We start from the raw sequence: 12,774 nt of genomic DNA, 5'->3' as shown, positions 1-12,774 counted from the left end.
ACCAAAAATAGTTATGTGATTGATTTGTAATAAGCGTGAAAGTAATTATTCATCATTTTTTGTTTTGCTTTTCGTCTTGTCGAGAGAAAAGACCCAAATGCTCAATCATTAAAGTGAGACGTACTTCAACGGTTGGTAGAACTATTTAATAAAATAGGAAAAACTATTTATATAATATGTATATGTATATGTATATGTATATGTATATGTATATGTATATGTATATGTATATGTATATATATATGTATATGTATATGTATATGTATATGTATATGTATATGTATATAGTGAAAAGATCCTGAGAGAACTAAGCATAGAAGAGAACCCAAAGAACCACCTTCGATCTGCATATTGTTCTTCAATCTGTATGCAGATTGAAAAAAACAAAAACAAAAAAATGTAAAAAATTAAAAAAAAAATTACCCAAAGCATCTTCAATCTGTATACAGATTGAGTGCAGATTGAACCCGATCTGCTGCAGATTGAACCCGATCTGTCACGTAAAAAAAAACTTAAAAAAGAAAATTTAATTTTTTTTTCAATCTGCTACAGATTGAACTTCAATCTGTATGCAGATTGAAGAAAAATCTGCAGATCGAAGGTGGTTCTTTGGGTTCTCTCTTACCATTGGTTCTCCATGGATCCTCACCATATATATATATATATATATATATATATATATATATATATATATATATATATATATATATATATATATTAACAATAAAGCAGTTATTAAAAAATGAGTTACGTAATTAATTTATAATAAGAGAAAAAATAAGTGGAAAATAATGTGATTGATTTAATAATAATAATAATAATAATAATAATAATAATAATAATTTATAATAAGAGAAAAAAATAAGTGGAAAATAATGTGATTGATTTAATAATAATAATAATAATAATAATAATAATAATAATAATAATAATAATAATAATAATAATAATAATAATAATGAATAGTTATGGAGGAGTGAAAATTATATGGTCGATTTATAATGGATGAGAAGTTTAATGGTCAAATTATAAAGTGTGAAAAGTTTGTGGTAAATTTATATAAGGTAGAAAGTTAATTATTATAAAGGGTGTGGTTGAATAAAAAAAAATTTTGGTGTACTTTTGTTTATATAAGGTAGAAAGTTAATTATTATAAAGGGTGTGGTTGAATAAAAAAAAAAGTTTGATGTGCTTTTGTAAAGCCTACGAACTTCACTATTCATTTTGACTTTGTCTTTTAGATATATAGATTAATTAATAATTATAAGTATATAAGTATTCGAGTAAAACTAACTGTACGTAATCAGGCAATGAAGATATAGCAAATTTGCATTTTAAAAAAAAAAAAAAAAAAAAAAAAAAAAAAATCTTAATATAGCAACAATAAACAGGAGACGCCTTAAAAAAAAACAATAAACTGGAGACCATAATCTTGCAAGTTATTATTTTCATTAAATGTAACACGCCCGGCTAAGATCAATAATTTTCTATTGGTGGAGGACATGCAATTTTTTACGCGATAATAAATGAGTATGGAAAAAGAAAGAAAATATAGGAGATCAGAGGAGAATGATATATAATAATGATAATGTTCATTTTCTGGGTTAATGCCAAACAGAATGAAGCTTAGATGCAAGCTTTGCACTTCTGTAGTCATCTCTGAGCTGAACAAACCTAAAATTTGGATCCAAAATTGCAAATTTTATTAGCAAAAAGTAAATCAGAACATAAAGCTAGAGATTAGTGTCTTGATTTACTATTACCACTTTTGTAACTAATCAACCTTTTGGTCTTTAAATAATTGCCAATTATTTTCGATTTGTTTAGAATCATTCAATAAATTTACTATTTTCTAAGTCTCATCTTCATTTCTTCATACATTAGATATCAAGTATATCAAAGGTGACAAGTTCAACCCCTTTGTTCAAATGGGTCAAAAGTCGCCCAAGTGTAATCTTAATGCATACAGACTTTAAAATCATTTTCTTCAGAAAGTTTAGAATATTGCTGTATTAATGTAATTTTTCGTAATAATATCAGACACAATTGTTATTTATAGAATGTTAAGAAATATAGTTTCTGGTGAACCCAACCCGACCCATTTATACATGTGCCAAAGGTACACGTTTAGACCTGAACTCATATTTATCCAACGATTTTGTAGCTTTCGCAAACTCTAGATACGTATAAATATAGGATCGACTAACTGAGTTTTGTCCTCGAAATGAAATGTACATTTTGACACGAAATGTCGGTTAAAAAAATACTTACCTTTGGGCCTCTTTTTTTATGCTTGGTGTGCCTTCAATCAGACTTGCCAAGCTTTCAGGGGCAACGATAAAAATATTGGCCATGCTGAAAAATTACGAGTTAGATTAGTTCTCGAAGATAACTTACACGGTGAGAATAAGACCCTCTCCGTAAATATGCAAAAAACAAGTGTAACTTACATGCTTAACGATTCAAATTTCTCGTCAACAGTAGGAGTGTTGAAGTTCCGTATAAAATCCCCATATTCGGTGATATCACGTTTGAGCTTTAGTCCTCCACTATATAACAAGAAAAATTGACATTCTGTTAAACTTTTTAACATCTGTTATCTTTTCTTATAATGATTGAAGATTATTAGTATTAATATATAACGAAAGAATATTCATTCATGCAGCAGTGATTCAAAAAGTATACTCTCCATGAAGAAAAATAAAACGCAAGTTTATGTGATCATTGTTCTCATTCAGCAGTGATGTTACCTGGCATTAAAAGAGAACTTCAACCAGTGATTGGTCACTGCTTTGTGCAAGCGATTTCCCTAAGTCAACAAAGTTAATGTGTTATCGAACAGAACAGGATCAAGAAAATTTATAAATCTAATCAGATATCAAAAGCTTATACATCAGAAAATATCATCATTTACTCAAGATCAAGTACCTTTATCTATGAAACGTGTACCGGGGTATACTACATAAATAAATCTATAAATTATAGAGGAATTTTTTTCTACGTACGATTATAAACCAAATAAATGAACAGAAAGTCACTTACTATAACTATTAACTAAAAGTACAAAACGATGAGCTGAAACGGAAAGTAAGGAACTGTGAATATTCACAAAGCACTAATAGGATAACACGTAAAGTCATTAACTAAAAAAAAAAAAACCCATCATATTATTACAGGAAGAAATAAAAGAAATAACTTAAATAAATGCATAAGGTCGTTCAAAATATAGAGGATAGATTATAGTACCAATTCAGTTAGGAAAGATTGTTTGTTCAGACCCTCTAGTGCAGTAAATGCTGATTCGAGCACACGGGAGAGATATGATACAACTCTGGTAAAAAAAAAATCCAAAATTAAGAAGGATAAAAACTTGTAAGAGCTAAAACAAACAGGCCGTAATAAAATTGTTAACTATGGAAGCTATTTCTATATCTAATACCAAGAGAATTCATATGGAAAAAATTTATCGCATCAAGGGAACAATTCTTCAGATTCTAAAAACAAGTTTGTTACGCTGCTTGAACCTTGAACATGCAGCAGTTGGCCGAGGATCTGCCAGAAGGCCATCATCAAGTGATTTAAAGTCGGTCGCTTTTTGCTCACTGGATAGCAGCCTTTCCACCTGAAGAATAAAAGACACTCACTTTAGTGACTTGTGAAAATTTAAAAGATTACAAATATACAGATTGAATTACATATATACACACAATAAAAAAATAATGGAGTTCAATTCGGACCTCTGTGATAACTATCTCAATGCACTGCTGGAGTCCTCTACATGCAGAAGTCTCTGAACTGGACATAGCGGCAGCCATTTCCTCACATGTAGCAGCATGTGCACCATCCACAGGTAACAGAAGCCTTGAAATGGAGTTAGAAAAGTACTGCAAAAAAAAAAAAAAAAAAAAAAAAAAGGCGGTCCAACATTGTTTCAATTATCACATTAGTATATATAAAACCACTTATAAGAATGACTTACTTGCTGAATTATAGCAACACTGCTTCCACATCCTTGTAATGCAAGCATGAATGATCTAAAACTGTTTTCACCAGCACCACCTGCAGCCTCTGCCTACATGTCATATTTTGTTGTCATAATTATGCAACGAATAATGAGTTATAGTTTGTAATTAATATTAATAATGATGATGATTAGGGGATATATAGAAAATAATTACAGCAGAAGAAGCACCAGAAGCCACTTTTCGACCCAACACAAACCTCTCCCTTTGAGAAGCAGCTTCCCTGAGGCCTTCTCTAGCTCTTTCAAGCCCTTCTGTTGTGTATTGCCTAACCTACATTATTTATTATTATTGTTATTAATAAAAGGAAGATAAGATAAGGATAATGACATGTACATAATGATGATGTGGTCGGTATACGTATTCACAACTTACTTGATCGAGGAGGCAAGTAAATACAGCTTTGGCATTGGCTGCAAGATTTGCCGGCTATAGTAACACAAACAAGCAAAACAGTTACAAGTATCCAAATCTTCAAATTTCAACACCATTCTATTTCATATATACTACATGTTTACGAACTTCCGAAACATGTTATGTCTGCATCGATCGTATATTTACCTGATGTGAAAACAATTTGCATCTTGAAATTGCTTCTTCGTTCCAGCTCACAAACTCTGTTACCACTGTAACAGATATTGAAGCTCCTTTAGATGATAGCTGGCCCTCAGCATGCAGTTCATCAATCTGCATGGCATAAATCACAATGTAATAGCAGAGAGAGACAAAAAAAAAAGAATGAGCGACAGAGATAACGGAAAAAAGTTGTTATACAAACCTTTGCTTTGTAGAGTTGGCTCATGGAAGCTCGTTCATACTGTAGATATATATCTTTGTGCTCAGAAAATAGAGCTTCCGTTAAGCCTGAACTAACAACAAATAGTGTATTTCAGGACAGTAAAAAGTACAAATAAATTAACAAAGTATTTTGGGTATCCCACATTATCTAAAACTATTTAGCTATTCGCACACCATATGATATTCTGCAATGTTTAATTCGTAATACTAAAGCTATGATTATCATTGATGGAATTTTTTTAAATAATACTCCGTACATCACACCAAAATGCATACAAGGAAAATTAGTGATGCTACATAATGCCTTTCAGACAGTTAATTTTCCTGCAACCCCAACCGAATCACGCCAAACCACACCAGATCCAGTAAATGAGAAACAAATCAAGCTTAATTTAGAAAATGAACAAAATCATGCACGAATACTCTATTTGTGACGAAAGATCCTACAACTCAGATCCAACGAACATTAGCTCAATTCAGATATAGTACTGTTGGGATTATTCATATATAATAGGTTTGGTCTAGCTTCTGCAATTGTAAGAATTTGATAGCAATTAAGTTTGGCATCAATTCTTGAGTTCCAACTATATCAGTTGCTGTTAGTAACTAGTAACAAACTTCTTATAAACACATCATATATATCTATACCCTGTAAACCCTGATATCAGGTCTCGGGTCATAAAGTGATTTTATGAGACCTCACAAGAGGTCTAGGATTCAAACCTCACTAGCATCATATCTTGGGGTGGTCAGAGCAAAGGGTTGGAAACGGTCACGGGATAACCTGGTCAGGCCGCGTATATCTGAGAAAAAAATACTCGCCTTCCCGAGTAGTCAGGGAAAAACCTTATCTATTTACCCATTTAGGTCATAAAGTGATCTAGAAAAAATAAATAGCATCGTGTCTACGCAATGCTGTACCTTCAACGTCTAAGTCACCACATCCCACATCGCGTAAATCTTTTGCAAGTTCCTGTGTCCTCTCATATCCCACTGCTAGCCTTCTCAAATACTAAAACCAACAATAATGCCACAAGAAGAAAAAAAATGGAAGTTAAGCCTGATCAGCCACTGCAAAAGAGCAATGAGACCGATTAAAATACTTACTTGTAATAAGCCACCTTGTTTCATTAGAGGTGGATTTACTAAAGACGGTTTTACCAATAGCTTCTCTAAAAGATTTGGAATCCGGTCTTCCATTACTCTCTGCCACATCAGCAGCATTGATTGAAATACAAAGGGCTATCACTAAGAAGTTACTGTAAAAGTTTCATGTCAATGATATATGATTTCTAACTTTAAAAGATACCTGGACCAATATTGACATGACATCATTGGGACAAGGGAATACAGCCCTGATGGTGGCCGATTCTTTTCGGACAGTATCTGCAAACCATTCAATATATTTATTTTTATATTTATAAAATCTGGATGTGCAACACACAACCTTTGCTACAGAACATTTTCAAACTAATTTTGAAACTTCCCATACCTGTTATTTTTTTGTATAGTTCCGATAGTGTAACATTGACATCAACAGGATCTGTTGTTGAATCTTGGTCCCCAAGAACCAACCTAGAGTCTTCGTTCATGACCTCTACATCAAACATCGGTCGTAAACCAACATAATGTTGCATGGCACTGGTACCTCTGTTAAACTACACACACATAAGGTAAACCGAAAGTCAATCTGTTGTCGATATTAATACTCTTTTGAATCTCGAAACAAAAATGTAGATTGAGTACCTGCGAAAGAATTTTTGCACACTCTGCCATATTCGTCAATTCTCTTCTCTGAGATGCAGAATCAAATCGAGACAATAACTTGTTCTCCAGTTCTACATAAACAAATACCAAAATCATACTTGTTAGCAATACAAACACATAAAGCATTACATTTAGTTACTTCCCCACGCCATAGTAAGTCAACTTTCCTTTTTAGGCAGCCAAAGATACAGTCAACTTCCAATTTAGGTTTCTATTCTTTAGGTGGATTGTAATGTTTAAAAGGGTCGGCAATTCAAACTTGAAACATCGTACCATTGCAGTATTCTTGCAAGTTGGTAACCGCAACCTCCAGCCCTTTACTAGCAGTTGCATTTCCCGATTGCAAGGTCACACCATGTCTTCCAATATCTTCCTCTGCGATTGAACCTATAATAAAGGACAAAAACAGAAACATTATATTTCTAGCCATCACAAAAGAAAATGTTTCCAACTGTAATTGAAAAGAGACATTGTTGGGACTTTAGTAGAAAGAAGTTACATACGCAATTTTTGTGCAATAGAAGCGGCTTCAGCTACACGCTTATCATCAGAAAATAATGAGGAAAGTTGTATCAGGTCGCCTTGACTACTGTTGAATTCCATCAAGTACTAAAGAACCAAAACAAACGTGTGACGTTAAAACTTTGTAGGGGAATAATAATCATTGTTAACTATATTAACTTAAAAGAGACCTTTATGAGCTCCAATGTCTGACTAGCAGTCTCCCGCTGTGAATCTGCACTCTGGTATAAAAGATAACCATGGTTAAGTTACAACTTGCCATCTAAACAATTAACATCCATTAACACTTAATCTTTAATTAAGGTACACGTATAACTTCACCTGCAAATGATCCCCGATCTTTGCAGCTGTTTGTCCAACGCTAGATATACGTGAATCCAATCTAGCAAAGCTTTTAAATATTCCATCCACTCCCTTTTCGAGCTGAAAGTTGAGATTTAAACAAAATCTTTTAGATTCATTTCGCTTAGAGTCTTGTGCAATAACGTCCTTTTTATGACTACAATTACCTCACCAAGCGTCTTTCTATGTTTAGAGTCTTGTGCAACAACTTCCTTTTTAAGCTTTTGTAGTCTTTTATCAATCTATAACAAATTAAGGAATTGCTTAATCAATAAACTTGTTCAGAGCAAAAAAGAAGAGATAAAGATTGTCAAAAATATGAAAAAGGTAACAGCAACATAGGCTATATTTACCTGTTTCCGAAGCTCGGCTAACTGCGTAGAAGAATCCTTAAAAATCAACAATAAAGTGTCTACTTCAGGAAACAAGGGACTTGATAGCCCTTTTGTCGACATGTCAATTAAGTCTACGTCTTCTTCTACGAAAGATGGCAATAACTCATTAACAACGTTCGCAAATAGAGCGTCATATGAGAAATCCCCCTTCACAAAAACAGAATATTGCATCAAAAGTTTAGTTAGTCAAGTATATCACACACCACAATGTCACTTAATCACACAATCACAAAAAAAAAAAAAAAAAAAAAAAAAAAAAAAAGGCTTTACCTTGAATTGCTCTATATCTAATACAAGTGATTCACCCTTGCTTTCATCTTGAGTCATCTAAGCAACAAAAAACAAGTATATGCTATTTAACTTTCTTTATACCAAACATTATAATACTGCAGAGTAGTAAATTAAGGTGAATTCAACTATATTTTTTAACATTACTATAGTAACGTTTCCTTTAATTTCAATCATAAGAAACTTCTGCTACTCTGCTATAGCTAATTATTGTTCAAAAATAGTCATCATAATACTTCATCTTTTGTTATATATATCCGATATGATATCAATTACATCTGAATTCGGAACATAAAATAATAAGTTGAATTTAAACTCAGTTTTCATAATAGCTTCTGATAATATGATACAGATAATTGGTTGCATTTGTATATCATGATGTATATCTTCTATCACTATTATCTTTAATCTTTTATTCTATTTTATATAATAATAATAATTCTATTTATATCATCTGTATAATCTAATAACGCGTGATATAAACCACCAAATGACAATTACGTTTACATACGTACAAGGATTTATATATATACAGTAAATGGTACGGATTAACCTCTGATACTGCGAATGTGACGAAGAGTGATGATGCTTCTGGAGATTTTATTCAAAATGTTGATGCAGAATTTAAGAATGTAATTTTAATTTTAAATTTAATCAATACAGTAGATCACAGAGGGCAAAAGCCAATTGTTCTTCCGTTCCATCACAAGCATGATATACAGTATATTTTTTTCACCTATGTAATGACTCTTCTACCCCAATTTCTTTGGGCCTGTGAGCTTTCGGCCTAAATAAACTATTGGATTCGTCTCTTATTTGGGCAGGTGGTAAAGTACATCTTGATACATTTAGGGGTAATTGGCTAAAATACACTTTTTAAAAAAGTTTTTAAAGAAAATACACTTTTAAAAAAAAAATTGTCAATATACACTATTGGGTAGACCAAAGTGTTGGTCGACCACCATGTATCTTGGTCGACCACCTCATTTTTCAAGGTAGTCGACCAAGCTTCATTGAGCTTTCGGTCGACTACCGTGTAAACATGGTCGACTACCTTTCATTTTTTCATGGTCGACTACCCCAACAAAAAATAACGCGGGCGACCCAATTCATGGTCGACTACTCAATACATAGTGAGTAATAAGTAGTATGTAATTGGAGGAGCTGTTAGGTTAATTACCTCATGGTCGACCCAATACAAGAAACAATGTTTTAGTCGACCATGTACTGGGTTAATTACCTCATGAAGGAGCTGTTAGGTTAATTACCTCATGGCCAATGGAAAATGGAGGAGCTGTTAGCTTACTTTATCATAGTCGACCATAAATTGGGTCGTCCGCGTTATTTTTTGTTGGGATAGTCGATCATGAAAAAATGAGAGGTAGTCGACCATGTTTACACGGTAGTCGACCGGGAACTCAATGAAGCTTGGTCGACCACCTTGAAAAATGAGGTGGTCGACCAAGGTATATGGTGGTCGACCAAAATTTCGGTCTACCCAATGGTGTATATTGGCAATTTTTTTTTTTAAAAGTGTATTCTCTTTTAAAACTTAAAAAAAAAAGTGTATTTTGGGCAATCTCCCTACATTTAGACTATATGCAGTGATTGGGGACGTGAGTTACTTTTTGTACCTTTTTGAAGATTATGACGTGTGAGTTGTTTTTGTGGAGTAGTGGTGGTGTGGGGTTTTGGTGTGGGTTAGAAGTATTGTGATTATGTGTTAAAATATAATTGGGTTAAATATTAAAAGGGGGTAAAAAAATAAGATTTTTAAAATAATAAAAATTAATAAAATTGCAACCACTCCGTTGCTTCTTACGTTGCAGGGCAAGGAACGCCTCAAATCTTGGCCCATCCCACGCATTGATACACCACAAAGTGGCGTTGGTTGCTTGCCACCTAGGCAGCCCACGGCGTGTGTAGACACCGCTACAAGCGGTCTTATAGAAAGTATATCTATAAAAAACAGAGAATTTTGCTAACACCACCTCTAAAAGTTGTCGTTAACATGCAAAAGACGATTGTACAAATCAATAACCACCATCATGAAATTGACACTTAACCGTCATGTACAATTGTTTAATGCATGTTAACGACAGCGCTAAAGGCTGTCGTTAGAAGGAAGGAAGGAAGGAAAAAAAAAAAAAAAAAAGATAGTCAAAAGTTAGGTTTTTTTTTTTAACTACCAGTAGGAGTATATAAATTCAAAAACATTAAGTCATTAGCTGATAAATAAAGGTGTGTGATGGTTAGACTTTTCGTGAGTTAATTATATAAGTAATGATCTACGGTCATCATACTTATATATATTATCTTGATCTTATTCAACTATACATTTTCTTTCCTAATCTGACCAGATGGTCCCTCTCATGTTAGTTATAACTCATAAGGACCATTTAACATTTATTAAAGGTTGATATTCATTCTAATGAATACTAATTAACATTCAACAACATGATATTAGTTTTTTTTTTTTTAATTTATTAACGTTCTTGATTAAACCTAGTATTGTGAATAATAAGCTTGAGTGCTACGTTTGGAGAAAAAGGATGATCCGATTTGTTTTATCTTTGACAATCGTGCAAACCTTATTGAAGTCTGAATTCACGAGGGTATAAAACAACCCAGAGAATTAATCTACTCAAATGGAATGAGTAATTAATTTTATAATGCGAAGAATTGCGATTAAGGAAATCGGAATTCAATCAGAGTTGTTAAACTTGAGTGTGAGATGAGTATGAGAGAGAATTACTTTAACGTAAGTTTTAAGGTTTGGAGGGTGATGAATTGAATGACCCAATTGAAAGGACCCGTCCTAATCCATCTGGACGAATACATTACATTTGGTTACATCGCGAGGTATTTGACCTCTATATGATACATTTTACAAACATTGCATTCGTTTTTAAAAGACAAACTTTTCAATACATCGAAAGTTGACGGCATGCATACCATTTCATAATATATCCAACTATAATCGACTTAATAATAATCTTGATGAAATCGATGACTCGAATGCAACGTCTTTTGAAATATGTCATGAATGACTCCAAGTAATATCTCTAATATGAGCAAATGCACAGCGGAAGATTTCATTCATACCTGAGAATAAACATGCTTTAAAGTGTCAACCAAAATGTTGGTGAGTTCATTAGTTTATCATGAACATTCATTTCCATCATTTTAATAGACCACAAGAATTTCATTTTCAGTTCTCATAAATATACGTCCCATGCATAGAGACAAAAATTGTAGCGACCCGACCAAATCGTCATTGACGGCGCCGTCTACTTAGGTCCCGTTACGTGGTCATAAGTCTTTAAAACAACGTTTGACCAAAAGATATGTCGCATTCATTTCAAATGTAAAGGTTGTTCAAGTTTACCAGAATAGTTCCACCACAAGTTACGATACAAAGTTTTAAGTACAAATGAAACTTATGCGACACAATTTAAAAGTATCCAAAAGACGCTCCATGTATGCATATATACTCGACATCCAATGCAAGTATCAAAATAATGAGCGGAAGCATGTATCATGTATCGTTCAAGGACCTGAGAAAAACATAGAAATCTGTCAACGAAAACGTTGGTGAAATCATAGGTTTAAGTAAGTAAGTACAAGTGAACCACAAGATTTGCATCAATGAAATAATAGTAATACATTCCAAAAGTTTGTTTCACGAGCACCCAATTATCAATGCTTAACGTTTCCTTCCATTGAACCCCATCACTTAGTGCTAGAACATACACTGTTTCTCGAAAATATATTTCATTCGTAAACGGTAGCGAACCGTTTGAATGAGGGTTTGTCAAACCCATATGGATCCATACAACATAAGTTCTCGCTTACACCCGGCAAGTGTAACTAATGATAATCGAATTGAGGATTTTGTTCTAAACTCGTATGTAGAATGTTTGTTTTCCTGTACTTGTGTTCACTTAGTAAAAGAAATGTTTATGTTTTCTCATCCCAAATGTAAGTTCAAAAAGAGTAAAAGTGGGACTATGATCTCACCTTGAGTGCACGAGTAGTAAAGTACTTCGACAAGTAAACGTGTGCAAGAACAATGCTAGTCTTGACCTAAACAAATAGGTCGTATCAATAACGGTAAACACGATAGGTCAAAGATGTTCAATTAGTCCTATGGCTCGTTACGACTAGATTATTTAGCATGTGAAATCAAATTGTCAATTTTCATGCAAGATACAAGTATATAAACAAGTTAGGAAGGTTGCAAAATCATTTGGTTAAGTTTGACAAAAAGTCAAACTTTGGTCGGTCAAAGTCAACGAAAAAGTCAACACGTTCGGGTCGTGTCCCGAACTATTTTTCTGAGGTTTTTAATCATGTATGAACATGCTAGGACAAGTTACATGTGAATCGGAGGTGCGTAGCATAGCAAACATTATTCGAAAATTGACCAAGTTGGACAGACCCAAACGGCGCGCCGCGCGGGTACCTGTGCAGAGAATTCTGGCAGTTTTTAAGTTTTATGCACGAACCTAACTTCAAACAATCACCATTTATGATCCGCAAACAATCAAGACAAGTACCTTATACCGTTGGGAAGGTAATTTGACGAGGAAAACAACTAAATACATTTCATCAATCAATCTACCTATTACAACAACCAA

General features: G+C 33.3%; 1 protein-coding gene across 1 annotated transcript; it reads right to left on the bottom strand.

Annotated features, from left to right (window-relative positions):
* Positions 1 to 1,472: 1,472 nt before the first annotated feature.
* Positions 1,473 to 8,796, bottom strand: LOC139844771 (exocyst complex component SEC10a-like). The gene is made up of 25 exons (XM_071834996.1): positions 8,688 to 8,796; positions 8,117 to 8,173; positions 7,805 to 7,993; positions 7,619 to 7,693; positions 7,431 to 7,532; positions 7,280 to 7,330; positions 7,091 to 7,196; positions 6,861 to 6,974; positions 6,567 to 6,658; positions 6,313 to 6,478; positions 6,130 to 6,206; positions 5,928 to 6,026; positions 5,742 to 5,832; positions 4,801 to 4,886; positions 4,584 to 4,709; positions 4,398 to 4,451; positions 4,179 to 4,295; positions 3,980 to 4,072; positions 3,738 to 3,884; positions 3,525 to 3,622; positions 3,247 to 3,331; positions 2,751 to 2,809; positions 2,451 to 2,549; positions 2,272 to 2,355; positions 1,473 to 1,674 (listed from the first exon to the last, which is right to left on the bottom strand). Exons 2-25 carry the CDS (start codon positions 8,171 to 8,173, stop codon positions 1,605 to 1,607), a joined length of 2,337 nt encoding a protein of 778 aa, XP_071691097.1. The 5' UTR covers positions 8,688 to 8,796; the 3' UTR covers positions 1,473 to 1,604.
* Between the last annotated feature and the right edge of the window lie 3,978 nt (positions 8,797 to 12,774).

Source organism: Rutidosis leptorrhynchoides, chromosome 4 (genome assembly GCF_046630445.1).
Source record: "Rutidosis leptorrhynchoides isolate AG116_Rl617_1_P2 chromosome 4, CSIRO_AGI_Rlap_v1, whole genome shotgun sequence".
NCBI classification, from domain to species: domain Eukaryota; kingdom Viridiplantae; phylum Streptophyta; class Magnoliopsida; order Asterales; family Asteraceae; genus Rutidosis; species Rutidosis leptorrhynchoides.
Note: the sequence above shows the minus strand (reverse complement) of the source record. Positions and strands in the feature narration are given on the sequence as shown.